Source organism: Drosophila ficusphila, unplaced genomic scaffold (genome assembly GCF_018152265.1).
Source record: "Drosophila ficusphila isolate 14025-0441.05 unplaced genomic scaffold, ASM1815226v1 contig_2, whole genome shotgun sequence".
Classification (NCBI taxonomy): domain Eukaryota; kingdom Metazoa; phylum Arthropoda; class Insecta; order Diptera; family Drosophilidae; genus Drosophila; species Drosophila ficusphila.
The window spans coordinates 1,019,481-1,040,807 of record NW_025064094.1 but is presented as its reverse complement, the minus strand read 5'-3'; the positions used below and the strand labels follow the sequence as shown (position 1 = coordinate 1,040,807).

At 37.5% G+C, this 21,327-nt stretch overlaps 1 protein-coding gene across 1 annotated transcript in view; it reads right to left on the bottom strand.

Moving 5' to 3' along the window:
- Nucleotides 1-21,327, bottom strand: part of LOC108096982 (unconventional myosin-VIIa) — a 634,406-nt gene that overhangs the window by 192,640 nt on the left and 420,439 nt on the right. The window contains 1 exon segment of the mRNA XM_043207602.1: nt 2,644-2,782. Within this exon segment, the coding sequence (XP_043063537.1) occupies nt 2,644-2,782 (139 nt within the window).

Genomic DNA, 21,327 nt, shown 5'->3' with positions numbered 1-21,327 from the left:
GTGCTTTGACCAGGATCTTTTACGCTTTATGTTGTCATATGTGATCCATTTTTTATCACCAGTGACTAACCGATCCAGAAATGAGTCGAGTTTATTACGGTGCAACAAAGATTCGCAGATTGATACACGGTTGAAAAGGTTTTTTTGGCCCCCATACATCGAGCTTTTTGTTAAATTTATCGACTTTAAATGCCTATGGACGGTTTCCGTGCTTAGTTGCAGCTCCTCTGCGATGGTTCTAATAGTCACATGACGATCTCGATCCACTATTTCCATGATTTTATTCGTATCAACGGTCACTGGTCGTCCGGAAGGCTTGGGTTTTTCGGCATCAAAATTGCCACTTCGGAATCCCCTAAACCACTGTTCGGCGGTTTGAATCGAAAGTTTGTTATCTCCAAAGACAGCAATAATCTGTCTGCGAGATTCCGCAGTTGTTTTCCCTGTGCAAAATAGAATTTCAAAATTGCCCGAATTTCTGCGTTTGTGAACTCCATTAAAATCGATTGTAATTTTTTAACTTAAAGCTCATGTAAACAATCTACATATGTCATTTTAAAGGTGATGCCAATACCTTTCAAACGATATAAAACATTGCCAGATACGATTATATTTGACTTCACAAGCGAAGCGCGAAATTTGAATGTAAAAACCGGTATGTCATTACCAAACAACCTAATATTTGCAGCATTTCTTCTTCAAAATTTTCTACTAATACTCCTGTATCTGTTTCCCCACTATTTCCTTTTCTTTTACTCCAACTATTTTTCTATCATTTGTTTTTTCTCTTTCTTAACTATGTGTACTAACTATTTCTCTCTCATTTGTTTCTTCTCTTTCTTTACTTTGTATACTAACTATTTCTCTCTCATTTGTTCTAACAATTTCCATATCCTTTTCTTTCTCTAAAATTTTCCTTATTATTTGTTATCCGTATTTCCATTATTTTTTCTTCATTTTTTTCATTTCGTCGTCTAATTTTTTAATTGTCACCCAATATTACATCATACCTCATAGATTGTGGCTGAGGACCACAATCAGTAATTGAAAATAATTATTTATTAATTTCTTTTTACATAACAATAAGTTTTTCCAAACGTTTTTAATTGGCTATTATTAAGCCCAACATAAGTATCTGTTATAGGTTGTTATTTTACATTAAATGGAATACACTTAATTTTAACCAAGGAGACTGGGCTGCCCGAATCTAAGAGGCACTCTGCAATTATAAACTTATCAATATTATCTTCAAAATATATCTTCAAATATCTTACATATTTATTGTCTCCTGCTATCTTCCTCATAGGGCACACTGCTACCAAGTGGTCCTTGTCTCCACACCCATAGCATGTTCCCGGTTCTCTTTTGGGCTTCTTGCAGTCTCTGGCCCAGTTTCCCTTGGAGTTGCAATTAATACAACGCGTGTCCATGGGTACGTTGTTTTTTTTTTTTGCTGCACCTTGAACGGCTGCTTTAGTATCTGCTGGCAAACGGATTTTGAAAATTTGAAAATGCCTGCAGCATGTCTTCTGGAGACTGGAACCGCTGAATTCGACCCTGGTTCTGTAGATTTTCGTCTGGCATGCCTTCGATTATGCCATCCAAAAGTTCTTCCTCGTCGATGTTGAGATCTTGGACAAACATGAGCTTCTCCTCGAAATACATGGCAAAATTTTCTCCTGCTTGCCACTTCCGCATATGAAATTTACGCCTCATTTCCAATTTCGATGAATGACCTCCGAACGCCTTTATCAACTTCTCCAGTAGTTGGTCTACTGGTTCACCAATCCTTTTGGGATCAGAATGCAACCATTGAAACGCCTTTCCTTTAAGACTGCCAATACATAACAACTTTCGTTGCTCTTCAGTCAGTTTGAATATACGTGCAAACTCCAATACGACATCTTTTCCTGCTTGAAATGCACTTGTTGAACCTCCGCATACATATTTTGTCTCAGTGTCATTCTTCATTTCATTTCCACCGTCGTTAACATTGTCCTCTTTGTTGTCTTCGCTGCTTTTGTCGATCTGCACACCGTTACTTTTGTGTTCTCCTTTAATCCTTTCGCTTCCAGTATATTCGCGGCAATTCTGTTGTCGTTGACTTTCGGCGCCAGCCTTCTTTTGAAATGCGGCGTACTCATAACATTTCTGCTGATTTCGTCGTTATTCTTCTGCTTCTTCGACCTGCATGTTCTCGTCTCGGAGCAAACCTCTAGCATTTTCGATTTCATCATAAATGTCGCGCAGTTTCTTAGAACCTTCGAGAATTTTCTGTCCTTGTTGCTCCAGTACCTCATGCATATCTTCTTCCTCCAGTTGCTCCAATTCGTTCGTAGCTCCTTGTATATTTGCTTCCAACTGGGGGCATGACCACGGCGTTCTGCTGGCACAATGATTAGGCGAGTTACTAATTCTGCTTTGGAGCCCATTGTTGGTAACCCCAACGCCGCCAACCATTTTTTTAACATCTTCACTGTCACTTTATTAATGTCAATTTCTGATTCCTTTTACGGTTTCCTTTTAGATTCGCCCACTTCTGAATTTGTGGCAGGTGATATTAGTCAGTTGTTTGTTTTTTTTTACCGTTGCAAATCTTAAAAACTGAAATATTGTTATGCAAGCTTAAAACTAAGATCTTACCGCAACTTCGACACTAGATGGTGGATATACTCGGGTTGAAACTTTTGTACTTTTACAGTTATCAAAGCACCATTGCGCGTATTGCCTAAGTTTTCCATCTAAATGCTTTATACTTTTTTTTATAAAAGAAACAAAATATCTGAAATTAAAAGATTTTTTATGTTTAATTTAATAGTGGACACATCAGATTAGGTTAATCTAGGTCTAGATTAATACATTTAAAAAACTGTGGGAAATAATTTAAATGGGGTAAACAAACCCACATTTGATGGAAATGGAAATTCAAAAAAGTCTAATAACACAGTCTTACAAAATTCAAAAAATTTTTTGCAACGGAGATGGGGTGTTTTTTTTTTTTTTTGGGGGAGGTGACGGAAGACTACAAAAAACATCAAAAAAAAGGGGTACTTAGTTGTAGAAACTTCGCAGTAGAGGCAATATTTAATTGTGGCCAGAAGTTTGCAACGCAGTGAAGGAGACACCTCAGACCCCATAAAGTATATATATTCTTGATCAGCATCACGATCTGAATCGAAACACGTCTGTTGTAATGGTACGGCTGGTAATTGTTTTTGCCACAGCCTCGGTTGGAGAGGGAATCGGAGGCTCAGTGCACTATGCTGCGCTTTGCGCTCAGCTCGCCGGTATTGGGGTCGGGGTTTTTCCTATCCCTATGTTCTCCATGTGTGGTGACATGATAAATGAAAGTACACTTTCTGACTCTACTCTACTAAATACAAAAAAATAACCAAAAATATCAGCATAATGATCCCCATCGGTATAGTTGATAGAAAGAGGCAAGCAAACACGGTTGTGGTGATCTTAGTTGGTATTGATCACCCGTTCTGTACCCGCCCTACCTTGGTAATGATATGGAAGTTTGGCATTACCCCTAACACAAAATCAATACGTGTTTTAACCTCGATAATTCCTCGGCATTATGTAATTAGACAGACTCAGCGATATCTTCAAATGTTCATACTTTAATTAAATTCCAAAGATGATAATATTTATAATTATACATTTTCATTTTTCTTCCAAAGGGTTGTACTTAATTTTCAAATTATTTTGCTCTAGATTAATTTTAATTTAAATGCTAAGAAATTTAACTTCATTCATTGTAAATTTAGCAAAAGCCTAACGCAAGAATGTCAACTTCGGTTGTACCCACTAAGGGTTAATTCATTTCCAAATAAGTCCAAGTACCACTTACATTAACCTACAACAAGATCTTGGGCCCAACAAACTGTTTGTAGCTGTGGAACAAGCTTTAGTAAATATATTTATATAATATATGTAAATGAGTATGCAAGTTATCCAACCCATGAAACTATGCTTCTTATGGCATTTATAAACAATTTCCAAAATTCAATCTTAGCGATCTTCGCATTCGCCTTTGCCATTGCCTGCCTTTGTCTTTGAGGTCCGCTCTTGGATCCCCAACCGAAATAAACAAATCAAACTTAAAGTAAACATCAGCTTCCGTTCGAAGCCCAATCAATTGCGCCTTCCTCACTCCAAGCCCCAAATAAACTGCATTGGTCAGCATAATTGAATTTCACAATAGGATGCGACACTTACAGCATGAGCTTTTATTTTAAACAAAAAGAAACTTCTTGAAGTTCAAGAAAAGCTTTTGGCCGATGTTCTTTGGATCAGATTAAAGATTTGGCAGTCAGTCTATTTTTGACCCGAGCCGCGTTCAGTAACGGAATTTTAAAGTTAAGCAAAATCTTGTGTAAAAATTATATATTCAAATAAAGGTTTATCACCAAGTGAAAATTAAAATAAAAAATTTTATTTTTTTTAAAAAGTTTCCGGGAGTAAATTAACTGGCGCCCAACGTGGGGCGGTGTCATAAAAAGTTCGTTTTTAAATTAATGATAACAAATTAATTAAAACTAAACGCAACTCGCGCCGCCAAAAACCCAAACAATTTTTAGTGGAAAAAAATTAAAAAAAATCCATCACCAATCGACGATATATTGTGATCGCAAAATACCCGGAAATAAATTATAAAGGTGGACCGAAAGAATTATTTTTTTTTACACAAAAACAGAAATTATAAACCAAACAAAAATTTAAGTGAAAATCAAAAATAAACTAAACAAAAAAAACGTGGAGAAAAAGTTAAAAAACAAATTAAAAGTTAAAGTTAAAAGAAAACCAGGGAAATTAAAAAGAACTTTTCAAAAATAGAAGGAAGGGCTGAAGGGCATTCCCTCGCCAAACTCAACACGACAACATTTAAAAACACTTAAGAAGGAAGGATGGGCTGAAGGGCATTCCCTCGCCAAAATCAACACGACAACAATCAAATTAACCAAGAGGGAAGACGTGACATCATCAAGGAAATTAAAACAAAAAAAAACTAAAGAAATCGTAAGAATTAAGATATAATGTAATTTAAGGAATAAAAAGATAAAAACTCATAATTTACCCTGGAGAATCTAGACGATTTATTATATTTATTTAATAATTTAAGAATGGCCGAAGAGCCAAGCACAAGTAAAATGGCAAACACAGAATTACAAAAACATGTATTATTGACACAAGAATTAATAAAGCAGATTGTTTCATCCGAGGTTAATTCCCTTAAACGAGAAATCGAAACTTTAAAAACAGAACTTCAAACGAATGTAAACAAAGTAGAAGACTATAATACCGAAGAAATTGACAATTCAATAAGATGTGAGGAATCATATGAAATTGTTAAATCAGTACCAGAATTTAAAGGAGAACATGAAAAATATGTTAGTTGGAGGGAAGCAGCAGAGAACGCTATGAGCCAGTACACCCGAAAAAGTAAGCGATATTTCTCAGCATTATCAATACTAAGAAATAAGATAACTGAAAAAGCAAATGATGCTTTAACAATTCACGGAACAGCTTTTAACTTTGATGCCATGCTGGCCAGATTAGATTTTATTTTTAGCGATAGGAGACCTCTTCACATAATTGAACAGGAACTAAGCATTTTAACCCAGGGCAAACAAACTATTATGGAGTATTACAATCAGGTGTACAGAAAACTTACTCTGTTAACCAATAAAACAATAATGACATATGGCAGAAATAAGCCAATAACTTCTGAAGTTAATAATAGACATAGACAGAGTGCTCTGAGAGTTTTCATAACTGGCCTAAACGGCCCAATATCTTCAACTCTGTATTCCATGAACCCAACAGACTTGCCAAATGCATTAGCGTTAGTACAGGAGATGGAAAGCAACAATATGAGAGCAAAGTTTGCTCATAACTTCATGGGAATGAGTTATAGAAATTATAACTCAAATTATAATAACGAATCACAGCAAAATGGTACTACTTCTAACCATAAAACATCCAACAATAACAATTCTACTTATTTAAGGTATAATCAAAGAGCCTCAAAGCAAGAGAATAATAACCAGTGGAATCAGGGACAAAATAATAATATTCAATGGGGTCAAAGGAATAATAACCGGTGGGGACAAAACAATAACAATCAGTGGGGACAAAATAATAATTGGAAACCCAATAATAATCAGGTACAGCCAGCTGCAGAACCAATGGATGTAGATGAATCAATCCAATATCAAAATCGTCCGAATAACAATTTTTATAGAGGTTATAATAACAAGCGAAACTATAATAATAATGATCCCAGAATTAGTTTTTATCAAAATAAAGCTCAAAGGGAAAATACAAACGCTGGTCAAAACAAACAGTCTGAACCACATCAACCATTAAAGCGAGAACCATCAGGATCAGTAAATCAACCCGTTCAAAAAACAATGAGAGTAAATAATATAGAAGAGGATCATTTTTTAGGTCAGAACCCGGAGTAGGATTACCCTACTTGAAAAGAACAGATAAAAAAATCCAAAGGGAATTAAAAATTTTAATTGATACAGGTGCAACATCCTGTTACATAAAAAAGGGAATATACCAAAATAAAAATGAGCTTCCGATTTACAAAAGAGTTTCAACCATTAATGGGTTTACTATAATTAAATATTACCATATGGTAACCATATTTAATATAAAACAAGTTTTTTATGAAATAGAAGGATTAGAATCCGACTTACTAATAGGTTTTAATCTCCTAAAGAAAATAGGAGCTGTAATTAATATTCAAAGAGGAACTATTAATTATAACGGCAAAGAAGAAAAATTATTTTATGATGAAGATAATTCATTAAATCAATTGTCGTTAACTAAGGAAAAAATTATTCTTCCATTAAAAGAGTATATAATAAATAAATACTTTGATGAGCAAAAAGAAATCCAACCAGAATCTGTAATGGTTGAAAAAAGTTCATTCAGCTTGGGATCTACAAATCCTGAGCACGCCGACGTAGAATTATCCGTCAACAAAAAATTAAAAAAAAGCTTGGGATCTAAAAATCCTGAGCACGCCGACGTAGAATTATCCGTCAACAAAAAATTAAAAAGTTTGGGATCTAAAAATCCTGAGCACGCCGACGTAGAATTATCCGTCAACAAAAAAATTAAAAAAGTTTGGGATCTAAAAATCCCAAACGCATCGACGATGATTTATCCGTCATAGAATTTAAGAAAAATAAAATAAATAACATTAAAATGTTAAACTCAAATCAAGTTGAAGATTTGAAGAAAAAAATAATTGACTTAATTGAAACAGAACATTCAAAAATAAATTTACAAATTCCATTCAGAACAGATATTAGAGGTGAAATAAACACCAATATTGACAGGCCTATTTACAGTAAACAATATCCCTATGCCTTATCAGTTTCAGATTTCGTTAATAGTGAAATTAGCAGAATGCTAAATGAAAATATTATAAGGCCCAGTAGAAGTCCTTACAATTCACCAGTATTGGTGGTACCCAAAAAAGGTCAGAATGAAGATGGTAGCCCAAAACATAGGCTTGTAATAGATTATAAAAAATTAAATGAAAACACAATACCGGATAGATACCCGATGCAAGACCCGTCTGTAATATTAGCCAACTTAGGGAAGGCTAAATTCTTTTCAACAATTGACTTGGAATCAGGATTCCATCAAATTTTAATGAAGGACTCAGATGTTGAAAAAACATCCTTTTCCATTAACAATGGAAAATTTGAATTTTTACGCATGCCATTCGGTTTAACAAATGCACCCAGAATTTTTCAAAGAGCAATGGATGACATTCTAAGAGAACAGGTAGGAAAAACATGTCACGTCTACATGGATGATATTATAATTTTCTCAAACACAATCGAGCAACATTACTCGGACTTAATTCGAATAATCAGCATTTTACAGAGAGCAAATATGAAAATTTCTCTCGAAAAATCTAAATTTTTTAAATTAGAAACCTCTTTCCTTGGTTACATTGTATCTCATAATGTAATTAAAACAGATCCGGAAAAAATCTCCACAATTTCAAAATATCCGATACCACAAAATATTAGAGAACTACGAAGCTTTCTAGGCCTAACTGGCTATTACCGAAAATTTGTCCGAAATTATGCTAAAATAGCAAAACCCCTAACTAAATACTTAGGAGGGGAAAATGGAAATGTCTCTAAAAGAATGTCTTCAAAAATTTTAATACAGTTGGACGATTCAGCTGTACAAGCTTTTAACGAGCTAAAAGAAAATTTAATAGCACAAGTTGAATTAGTTCAGCCAGATTATGAAAAGAAATTCACTTTAACAACAGACGCATCAGACGTAGCTATTGGGGCGGTATTATCACAAGATAATAAACCAATTACTTTTATTTCTAAAACACTAAATAAAACCGAGCAGCTTTACGCAACAAACAAAAAAGAATTGCTTGCCATAGTATGGGCATTAAAAAATTTAAGAAACTATTTGTACGGAGTTATTGGTATAGAAATCCAAACCGACCATCAATCTCTATCTTTCACAGTTTCGGATAAAAATCCGAACGTAGAAATGAAAAGATGGTATTCATTCATAGAAAGCTTTACACCGAAAATAATATATAAGCCCGGTACAACAAATGTTGTAGCCGACGCATTATCTAGAATTCAGATAAATAATATTACCAACAGCGATATAGAACAAACAGACCAGTCAGACTCAGATCAAAACACACAGCATTCAGCTGAAAGTAGTTTTGAAAATGTAATACAAGAGACCCGTAAACCGTTAAATCAGTTTAAACAACAACTGTTATTAACAACGGGAAGGTATACAATACATGAGTCACTAGAAATCTTTGACAGGACAAGACATATAATTGAATATGACACACCAGAAAATTTAATATCAATATTAAGAGAGTATCTTCCACCTAACATTACGGTAGGAATTCAGTGTACCTTAGAGGACTTATTTCATATTCAATTACCTTTAAAAAATAATTTTACAAACACATTCCTTTTTACAAGAATCTTTCTACAAGACGTGGAAAATGAAGAAGATAAAGCCATAATAATAGAAGAAACACACAGTCGAGCTCATAGAGGGGTAGAAGAAAACTACAAACAGATCAGTAGATTATATTATTGGCCAAACTGTTTTAAAAAATTAAAAGAATATATTAAAAATTGTGTGATTTGTAACGAAAATAAATATAACAGGCACCCAGTAAAAATTCCAATTGGGGAAGCCCCAATTCCAAATAAAGAGGGAGAGAATTTACATATTGATATATACTACGCTCAAAATTTAACATTCCTAACCTGTATAGACGCTTATTCAAAATATCTTGTGGTAAAAGAAATTCAAACTAAGTTAAACATTGAAAATAAAGTAATGGAACTACTTCAACAATTTCCCCAAGTTAAAGTAATTATGACAGATAACGAACCGAGTTTTACCTCGGCCCAATTTAAATCATTTGCACAAAGGTGTGGAATAAGTTTACATTACGCAGACCCAAGACACAGTTCTTCAAACGGACAAGTTGAGAGAGCACACTCGACATTAACGGAAATAGCTCGCTGCATAAAAGAAGAGTTTAATTTAACTGACTATTCAGAAATAGTTATTAGAGCCGCTCAAAAATATAATCAGACTATTCACTCTACAACAAACCAAAAACCTTTTGAATCCTTTATAATAAAATTGAGCACGAAAATATTCCCCTCATACTAAAAAATACACAGTCAAAAATGTTGGAAAAACATAACGAAAACAGAAAAGAAAAACAGTATCATGTAGGACAAGTTGTTTATGAAAAAAAACATGGGGAACGAAATAAGCTTAATTCCAGATATAAAAAACAGGTAGTTAAGGAAAATATGCCTAACAAAATAATTATCAACAATAGAAATAGGACTATTCATAAAGATAATATTAAATTCTAATTGCAAAAAATATATAATTTTACTTTTTTTCAGAAAAATGTTTTCCCGAGTACTTGTACTGAACCTAATACTTTTAACAAGTTCCGAAATAATTGACTATACAAGTCATGATTATTTATTATTTAAAGACAACAAAGACGTATTGACGTATGATTCATACGCAGATTTATTTCACGTAACTAATTTAAGTTTTTATGAAGAAATAATTAACACGGAAACTAGAATTTTAGATAAATCAGCAAAAACAGATATAGAATGGGAAATTTCAATGGATTTAGAACTCATCAGAATAACATTATCAGAAATAATGCCAAAAAGGCAAAAAAGAGGAATAAACGAAATAGGAACTTTATGGAAATGGATAGCAGGAACTCCTGATTATAATGATTTCATAACTGTACAAAATAAAATAGATGACTTAATACAAAATAATAACAAACAATTCACAATAAATTCCCAATTATTTAACGAAGTAAAATACCTAACTGAAAATTTAAAAAATGTAGTCTTCAATGAGGAAACAATTTTACGAAAACACCGTTTACGGTTGCTAATATTCGATTTGCAAAATTTATTAGATACCATTATCTTGGCAAAAACAAAAATTTTTAATACAAAAATTCTAAATGAAAAATAAATTAAGGAAATTTACAATCACGAAAAACAATCTGTAGTATTAACCGACTTAATGGATATATCAACTTATAAAATTTTATTTAATAACGATTTATTAGTAGTCTATATAAAATACCCCCTGATTAATGAAAAATGTGACCTGTATAAAACAAGAGCTATTGCTCAACCCGATGGAAAATTATTGATAAACAATCAAGTTGCCTTTTGCAAAAATAAATATTACTTAATGACCAATTTTAAAGAAGAAATTTTCAACAACTACTGTAAATTAAGTTCAGAAAGAAATTGCTTTATAAAACTTTTAAATGGCGAAAAAAGCCAACTGTTCTAAAATAAGAGAAATTAACAAAAAAATAGACATCCTCCAAGATGGTGCGATTTTAGTTACAGGAACAAACATAGTAGACATAACAAAACTAAAAGGTTCATATTTAATTTTGTTCAATGACTCAGTAACCATAAATAATATTACTTATGTAAACACCGAAAGAAAAATATTAAACTACATAGCACAGCATAAATTTATTAATTATGACATTGATGAATATATTGTTTCTAATAATTCAGAACTTACTCTTGATAATATAAATATTCTCAATCCATATTTCCAAATTAATAATACAAAAATTCCAATTTCTTATATATTACTAATTATAATCATCGTATATTTAGTTTTTTTACTTTTTATAAAATATAAAAATGTTATTTTTGTAAACAAAAAACAACGGCCAGAACTAGAAGAAAAAGCTAACCAAGAAAATTTAGAGCACGAAAATTCAAAACAAGAAATTATTATGCAAGAAGATACAAATCTAGAAGAAATTGTCACAGAAAAAAATATAAACCAAGACCAATGCTTTTTTTCAAAACTAAGAGACCGATTAAAAGAAATTAATAATGAATCGGGGCGATCCATTTTAGAAGGGGGAGAGTTATCCAACCCATGAAACTATGCTTCTTATGGCATTTATAAACAATTTCCAAAATTCAATCTTAGCGATCTTCGCATTCGCCTTTGCCATTGCCTGCCTTTGTCTTTGAGGTCCGCTCTTGGATCCCCAACCGAAATAAACAAATCAAACTTAAAGTAAACATCAGCTTCCGTTCGAAGCCCAATCAATTGCGCCTTCCTCACTCCAAGCCCCAAATAAACTGCATTGGTCAGCATAATTGAATTTCACAATAGGATGCGACACTTACAGCATGAGCTTTTATTTTAAACAAAAAGAAACTTCTTGAAGTTCAAGAAAAGCTTTTGGCCGATGTTCTTTGGATCAGATTAAAGATTTGGCAGTCAGTCCATTTTTGACCCGAGCCGCGTTCAGTAACGGAATTTTAAAGTTAAGCAAAATCTTGTGTAAAAATTATATATTCAAATAAAGGTTTATCACCAAGTGAAAATTAAAATAAAAAATTTTATTTTTTTTAAAAAGTTTCCGGGAGTAAATTAACTTGCATAAAGATAGTAAAAATTTTAGGCTGACATTAATCGTTAGAGGCTGTACATATGAGTTTACTTAAACTAAAAATTTCAATTAAGAGTTTATCAAATTTTCAAACAAAGAGAATTCAAATTAAAATTTAAATTATTTTAAATTGGTTGACATTGGCACAGCTCTGACACAAGGGTTAATATTCAGCGGTGCCAAACTCTGGTTTTCTTTCCAATACAGGGTGATTCGTGTACTCACGAAGAAAGGTTATATGTTATGCAACGCCATGTGCTCACATATTTTTTGTTAATGTTGCAGCTTAGATGTTGTTATTTCCACTTGTCAAATGTGGCTGCTGTCCTGCTGTCGCTCTAACTACTCCACAGATTTCCCTGGGTAGGGTATCCCAAAAAGGTTATGGCGCATCCCACTAATACCGACTGCAAAGTTGGGACACCGGCGGCAGCAAGATTTAGAACACATATATGTATGTGTGTTTGTATGAAAGCGCGCAGCGCCAAGGCTGAGCCGGCCGCCGATGACCAGAAGCACGGAAGATTTACTAAATTAGCGTACACACACAACTCTGTATGACTTTAGCAAATTTACCTTCAAAAACTTCAAATCAAATCACTGGTTCACTACAGGTAGACTTTGGAGTCTCCTGATCGCTGCACAAAAGTTGCGGTTCTCCGCCCACTTGCCTAAATTTGGACTTGGCTGTGGGTGCGGTTCCGAACACGTGGTTGGTTTTCACTCTTGAATTAAAATTTCTCGTTCACAAAATTTTACGCACTGTGGCGGTAGAAGATCGGCAGCGAAATGATCGAATCGGCCGAATTTTCTAGGAGCGTGGCTATCTGTTCATGACCTTTAACGGGACTATTCCTGGCAACTTAGCAAAGGGTGTGTGTGAGACAACTATACGATTTAAGCTGAAGCAGTATAGTTGATATTAAAGCTTGAACACTCGAGCTAGTTTAACCCTTAGCTGACCTAATAAATTTTGTACGTCCGTTATAATTTAAAAATCTTGTCTTTCTGTTCACTGACCACTACACCCACAGATTATGTTCCTGAGATTTCGAATTGCGATCCATTGTCTGTAAGAATTGATTCAGGAACTCCAAATGTGAATAAGATATGCTCTTCAAGGTGTTCAGGCCTCTCCCGCTCTCCCTCTCCCGGAGCTTCCCACACCGCACTCTCCCTCTCCCGGAGCTTGGAGCATGTCGCGCTCGGCCGTCCAGGCTCTCCACTCCCCGAGCGCAAGAAGTCTCCGCTGCGCCTCCAAGCGCCTAGCTTACAATAGCTTAAGTTAGTTCCAAATACGTCAACGCATGAATTAAACGCCCGGCCGGTCCGCGCCACGATTGAAATCCAAAGTCTTTTTATTTTCCCGCGATCGTCGAGTGTTTTTTCTTGCCCCCACAGCTTGCACCGCCAGCCGTCGCTGACCACAGGAGTTTGCTGCCTTCAAGTCGGACGCCCCCAACACAACATTTTTTGGTCCTTCGAGCCGGATTGACCCAGCGCCCGAAATTGCTCAAGATAAGTACGAAGATCAGTGGCGGATTTACCATATAGGCAACATAGGCAGCTGCCTAGGGCGGCAAATTTTTAGGGGCGGCAAATCTCGACTGTTAACACTACATAAAATACTACTTTTGAAAATTAGGCTGCAGTCAAGGGCGGCAAAATCAAAACTGCCTAGGGCGGCAAATTGTCTTAATCCGCCCCTGACGAAGATCTATATTAATTTGCCGGTCTGCAGTCAGCCACTCGAAAACACTGTTTCGTTTGACTTTCTGCATGATTTTTTCTGAAAATCCAAGTCCGATTTAATCCGAAAACGGCAATTATTAATTTCTCTTCCATTTTCCGTTTTTCTTTGATCGTGCCGCCATATTCTTCCAATTCCTCTTTGGCCCGTACATCAAAGTAAAACCGTACACATATGTACATACAAGTATACATATATCAAATGAGCAAAATTCCAAACTTTAACAAAGAGCAAAAATTGAAAACTTTAATAAAAGGTGAAAATTGCAAACTTCAATAAAAAGTGAAAGTTCCAAAATTTAATGAAAAGTGTAAAGTGTGCAAAATATTCCAAGTGAATAGTGAAAAAATAATTTCTGTGAAAAAATTCCAAGTGTTCTGCCGAAAAAGGGCCCCCAATTTCAAAGTGTTTTTTTTTCACTGTACTCCTACGCTAAATATTTTGCACACCTTTTCTTTCAATACAGTCCACTAAATAAAAATCGAAAGCTCAACACATACCCGCCGGCAATAATTTAAATAAATTTTCCGCCACAAATACAAACATATATCATACATATACATATACATATATATATCATATATTCCATATATCAGGCAGGCTCCGGTTTTCACTTTTTTTTCTCGTTTTCGTTTTTGGGCGAAAACGTACGTTTTCGTTTTAGGTGCTCCGGTTTTCACAAACTTTTTGTCATCGTTTCGTTATCGGAATGGTTCAAACAGCTGACTTTTTTTGGTCAAAAGTAAACAACGCGAAAAAATGCCTTTTATATTTTCAATTGCCTGTTTTGAAGCCAAAAGAAGGCAGAAATTGATTGATTTAAGAAAACCGAGACATTTTAGATGCAGCACATGTGTTTTTAATATGTCTGACGATCAGTAAATTAAGTTGTCTTACTTACATTTTTAAAAGTTCAAATAAGCCTCCATTAGATATCAGCTGTTTCCCACAATAAGGGGCTGCCACCTTTTTTGCAGCTTTCATTCCACTATTCTCAACCACTTTTTTTACTGCACTTTTGCCATTTAAGAAACTAAATTAATCATATTTTTAAAAAAAAAAAAGCTTATTTAACTTTTCTTTACAAATATTTTTTTTTCGTTTTCATTTTATAAGTATTTTTAAGTGGGTGTTTCGTTCCACTACAAGTACGGCAGCATTGACGATAACTTTTGGCAATAGATTTATCGGCCCCTTAGCAAAACGAAATTTGTTGTTGCCGACGGCAAATATTTTATGTATGAAATCAAGGTGGGGTCAGAAAATAATTATTTAAAAAATAAATACGAATTAGATTGACCTACTGATGATGTGAAATGAACATCAATAGACCAAGGAGTCAACTATTTTTTTCCTTTTGCAATTAAGAACCGATTTAATGTAGAAAAACGCATTTACTTTTCATTTCGACAAAAAAACTTGCCCGTTTTTGAAAACGAAAAAGTCTTGTGAAAGTGAAAACGGGAGCACCAATTCTCGTTTTCAAAAACGAAAACGAGAGAATCTTGTGAAAGTGAAAACCGGAGCCTGCCTGTATATCTCCAAATATATTCCATATATCCATACATCATATTTTCTACTTCCCACAGCGAAAATATACCAACATTAAAAGTTTTCCGTCGGCCTCCGTGTAAATAAAAATAAATAATAAAAATCCACCACCGACGCGGAAAACTTTGTTGGTTTCAGTGTGTTTTATTTCCAACATTTTTTTTGGCGTGAGCGCGAACTGCACGAACGCACATACGTACATATATACATTTACAGTCGACTCTCGTTAATTCGAAACTCGAGGGACTCTTGAAATATTTCGAATTATCGAGTGTTTGAAATATCAAATGGTTCGAAATTTTCGAAAGAACTTTGTTATACTGGTTTGCTTTAAAGCACAATTCTGCTGCTCACACTGCTCAATAACTTTTTTTTAAGAGAAAAAGTCCCTGAAATGCTTTTTCATCACTTTCGTTTTGTAGACATAAGCTTTATAAGGTATCAAATGAGGATCTTGCTTCCTTAACTGACACCTCTGCCAAAGGTTCTTTATACTTGCTAGGGCTCATAGCTAACACTAACTTTTAATATGCATACCAACGAAAGAGTAACAGCAACTGAATAAGTACACAAACCAATTCGTAAGAAGTGTGTGCGTCAAATGGTCAAACTACATAATCAAAACAAAAACAAAGGCAAGTTTGAACTTGTCCCAAAATTTCCGCCTTTTTTCTTTGTAACTTTGAATTGTCGAGTGTTAGACGCTGATGACTTCGAATTAACGCGTGGTTTTGTTAAATATCAATTATTTTTTCGTTCGAATTACCAAGTGTATGAAAATGTATTGATTTAGTTCGAAATATAAAGAGATTTCGTAGGGACCTCGTGATAACTTTGAATTATAGAGAGGTTCGAATTATCGCAGGTTTGAATTAACGAGAGTCGACTGTATATCCAAATCCAGCATCCCAACTGCATATATATACACACCCATGCCCATTAGGGAGCCGTTGCACGACATCCAGTGCAAGGGCTTTATACACGACATAAGGTCTTAAACATAGAAAAAAAACATAAAATAATTAAAAAAAAAAAATTTTATTTCGTTGTCTGGTTCCATAAAATTTAAGTGTGAACGTCACTCCGTACGGCACACCATTGTTGATCGCTCATAAATTAAATTTTTGCAAATAAATTATTTTTTGAATAAATAATTAACATCCATTCTCCGCATAAACAAGCCTTTTTGGTTTTTTCTGTCTTCTCCACAGTTGGTAATATTTTCTTTAACCCCTTTAGAGAAAATAATAAATACCAGCATACCAAAAAAAAATAATCCCGTTTTTTTTACATATCCGAAACAGTAAATATTATTTAATTATTCTGGGGTTTTTTTTGGCAATTAATATTCGCTCCTGTGCAATTTAAATATACCCCGTTTCCACTGGGCATATATCTCTTTTCTATTTATCGTCGCTTCCATAGACCGTTTCCTTTTTAGCGAAACAAATTCCGCTAAACACCAATTTTTCGAGAGTGCAATTAAAATATCAAAGGTCTAAAATTTGTTTTTTACGCCCAGCACACTCGTTTTTCAACAAAGGTTTCGTTTTTTGGCATGTCCAGTGAAGGTGTGAATAAGAAATCTCCCATTCCACCAACAAAAGCTCCGAAGATTGTTGTCAAGCCGCCCACACCTAAACTTTCCAATAAGACTCCCTCTCCCCAAGCAAGGCTCACTCGTTCCGAGACAAAAATGGCTCTAGCTGCGTCCGATCTTGCGCTGAATCAGTTCATTGAGGTTTCAGATCGACTCAGTGAATTCGAAGCGAGATGCAACACTCCGTCGCCGACTCCCCCGAGCATGTCCATGCTAAATATCCGACGCGAAGAGGTCCGAGCATTGTGGGAGCGCATCAAAAAGAGTTCGATGAGTGCAATGTACGCCTGATTTCAGCCGGAGACAGTGCAGCTGACAGCTTGCCAATTCTCCGAGCGAAATACAATTATTGCTACGGCGTCTACGAAAGGTGTGGTGCGAACATAAAAAATCTTATTGCTGATCCGTCCCAGACCTACGTTCCTTCAGGTTGTCGGCTACCTCCGTGCGATACCGAGGTCTTCACCGGCGATTATCTTCGCTGGCCGACGTTTACGGACCTTTTCACGGCGATCTACATTAATAATCCCAGATTGACGCCGGTCGAGAAATTGTTCCACCTGAATTCCAAAACGAGTGGCGAAGCAAACACAATTGTGGCAAAGTCGCCTTTGACTAACGATGGTTTTCGCTCAGCCTGGGATAACCTAACTAAGCGTTTTGAAAACAAACGGTTATTAGTAAATAGTCATTTGAAAATACTGTTCAATGTGCAGTCCATCACTCAGGAATCTGGGCCAGCTTTGCGAGAGCTTCAAGACACCATCCAGAGTTGCCTTAACGCTTTAGAAACGAGTGATATTAGCACCGACAATTGGGATTGCCTATTGGTTTATATGGTCTCCGCCAAACTTCCAAAGTTGACACTTTCCCTCTGGGAGCAGTCGCTCCACAACAAGGTCGATGTTCCCTCTTGGCAGGAGTTAAATAATTTCCTCACTGAGCGTCACAGGACACTAGAGGCCATAGATGACGTCCGTCCGTCTAGTCAGCCTCAGCCCAGAGCAGCAGCCTCGAATTCCACGGTACGTAGGATCCATTCCTATGAAGCTAGAGTAGTACCCAGAGGTAAAGGGTGCGACTTGTGCAATTGAAAAAACCATCCAGTGCGGACATGCGCACGGTTTCTCCGGATGTCTGTCGATGATCGGTCCGCCTATATCAAAGGCAAAAAGCTGTGTCTGAACTGCTTCGCACGAGGACATCAGCTACGGGACTGTGACAGCACTCATAGTTGCTTCACATGCCGCGGCCGCCATCACACGCTACTTCATCAAGGTAACGCGTCTCCAACGCCCTCGACTCCAACTCCAACTTCTTCGCCCAGGTCAAGACCAACTGCGACCGCTCCAGCGACTACCAGTGCCGCAACCTCCACGGTGCAAAATTATTTTGCCACGGGTCATAGATCCGTCTTGTTGGGCACCGCCGTTATTGACATTTGCCATTTGGGATCAACCTTCAAAGCTCGTGCCTTGCTCGACTCTGGATCGGAGGCAACATTCATGACTGAGAGGCTGCTCAACTTGATTAAGTTGCCTCATCAGCTCATTCGAGCCCAAGTCTCCGGCTTAAGCCAAACACTGGCAGCAGAATCCAAAAGACTCTGCCAGTTTTCAATTCGATCTCCGACCAGGCCTGGCCTGCAGCTAGACGCGACTGCCTATGTCCTTCCACAATTAGCTGGTCAACTTCCGTCCTGCATTTCCTACGGGAGCTTCCCCATTTTTCTTTGGCGGACCCAAAATTTCATGAGAGTGCACAGATAGATGTGTTAATCGGGGCTGATCTGCTGCCTTCCATACTCCTAAGCGGCACCCGAGCAAACATCTGTGGCTCTCTTCTTGGTCAAGAGACTATATTCGGATGGATCCTTACCGGACCAGTGCCAGCTGCTAGGCAAGAGCAAATTTCCGCTTTCTCCACTCGAATCTCCCATATATTCGATTCAAACCTGGATCAACTTCTCACCAAGTTTTGGGAGGTGGAGGATCTGCCAATAAAAATGGCAAAAGAGTCAGATTTGGCTTGTGAGGGAAAATTTCCTCCGGACAACCACGAGAGACGATAGTGGAAAATATATCGTCAGCCTTCCGGAGGACGTAAAGCCCGCCCTGGGACACTCCAGATCCTTCGCGTTGGCTCAATTCTTAAGAAACGAGCAGCGTTTGAAAAGGGACAGCCAACAGAAAGTTAAGTACGATACCGTTATTCAAGAATATCTCGATCTCAACCACATGAAAGAGGTCTATCCTACCCATGATTCTGCGAGTTAATATCTTCCGCATCATGCCGTGCTCAAGCCGGAAAGTACGACCACCAAGCTTCGTGTGGTGTTCAATGCCTCGAGCCCTTCAGACAACGGGGTTAGTCTAAAAGATATCCTTCATGCTGGCCCGGTCTTACGGTCCGATCTGACCATTCAAATTCTGAAGTGGCGATATTTCCGATACGTTTACAGTGCCGATATCGAGAAAATGTATCGACAGATCTGGGTAGACCCGAAGCATACCCCGTTCCAACGCATTTTATTCCAAAACAGCGAGGGGTACATTCGAGATTTTGAATTAAAGACGGAAACTTTCGGGATTAATTGTGCGCCCTTCCTGGCGATACGAGTCCTACAACAGCTGGCGACTGACGTGCAGCTCAGCCATCCAAGAGCGAGCAAAGTCATTCGTAGTGCAATGTATGTAGACGATGTCCTTTCGGGAGCTGACTCTGGTAAAGATGCTCAACTCACAATAAAAGAGCTACAGAATGCCCTAGACTCCGCGGGTTTTCCGTTAAGAAAATGGACATCCAACAACAAAGAGGTGTTAGCTCATATCCAACCCGATCATCTTCTGAACAGCGATTTCCTTGATCTCGACACTGAAAGTATAGCCAAGACTCTCGGTGTACGGTGGAGAGCGACGTCCGATGAGTTTTTCTTCGTTCCACCAGATCTACCCACAGAAATCTCCCCCCACAAAACGCCAGGTGCTTTCCCAAATCTCCAAAACTGTTTGATCCGGCAGGCTGGCTCGCTCCATTTGTTGTGTGTGCCAAGATCTTTATGCAAGAGATTTGGCTTCAGGAGCTGGGGTGGGACGATAAGCTGCCGTCTGAGCTGTGCCAAAGGTGGCACAGTTTTCTTCAAAGTTATTCGATCCTTGATCAGGTCCGGATTCCAAGATGGGTTTCCTTTCGCCCAGAGTTTCGCTTAGAGCATCATGGATTTTGTGATGCCTCGCAGAAAGCCTACGGCGCTGCGATCTACTTGCGCGTAGAGATTGGACATACCACGATGGTACACCTGCTCACCGCCAAGACGCGTGTTGCGCCAGTCAAAACTGTGTCGCTTCCTCGACTAGAGCTGTGCGGAGCTTTACTGCTTGCCGAAATGGCTGAAGCGATCCTTCCCAGCATGCCGATGCTGAATTCGAATCTACACTGCTGGACCGACTCCACCATTGTGTTGGCATGGTTAGCTAAGCCAGCTTGCCATTGGACGAATCTACACTGCTGGACCGACTCCACCATTGTGTTGGCATGGTTAGCTAAGCCAGCTTGCCATTGGACTACTTTCGTTGCCAACAGAGTGACGAAGATCACTCAGTCCACAGAGGCAGCCAACTGGTCACACGTTCAATCCGAACATAATCCCGCTGACTTGGCTAGTCGAGGGGTGGCCCTTCCAGAGCTTGTCGGTAGTTCTCTCTGGTGGCATGGACCCACTTGGTTGCAAAAACCACGTAGCCAATGGCCTAGCCAGGGGACCGACCTACCCGTGACCGAGATCGAAAAGCGAGCAGTCAAAGCCCACGTAGCGTATATTCCGAACGAAGACTTCCTTGATCGTTTTTCCAAATTGGATAGAGCTTTGCGGGTCCTCGCGTATGTCCAGCGATTTATCAGTCGGTGCAAAAAACAATCGCCGCTTTCAGAGATCCGTCTGGAGGCCAAGGAACTTGTCGCCGCCGAACGGCTCATGATTCTCTGCACTCAGCGCAGGTATTTAACGAACGAGTATCGCTGTTTGAGTCAGAAGCTTCCGGTGTCCCCTTCCAGTTCGATCCTCTCCTTAAACCCTCTCCTAGACCAGGAGGGGCTGTTAAGGGCATGTGGCCGTGTCACAGCCTCTGAAAGTTTGCGTTACGATGAACGACATCCGATAATCCTCCCGTACGAATGTTCACTCTCTCGGCTTCTGGTAAAGTTCACGCATCTCATAACGCTTCACGGAGGTAACCAGTTGGTGGTACGTCTCACCCGGTCCAGATATTGGGTTCCGAGAATTAAAAACTTGGTGAAGGCAGTTATCAATGCCTGCAAGGTCTGCGTTATTTACAAAAAGAGATTGCAAGTCCAGATGATGGGAAATTTGCCAAGAGAACGAGTGTCATT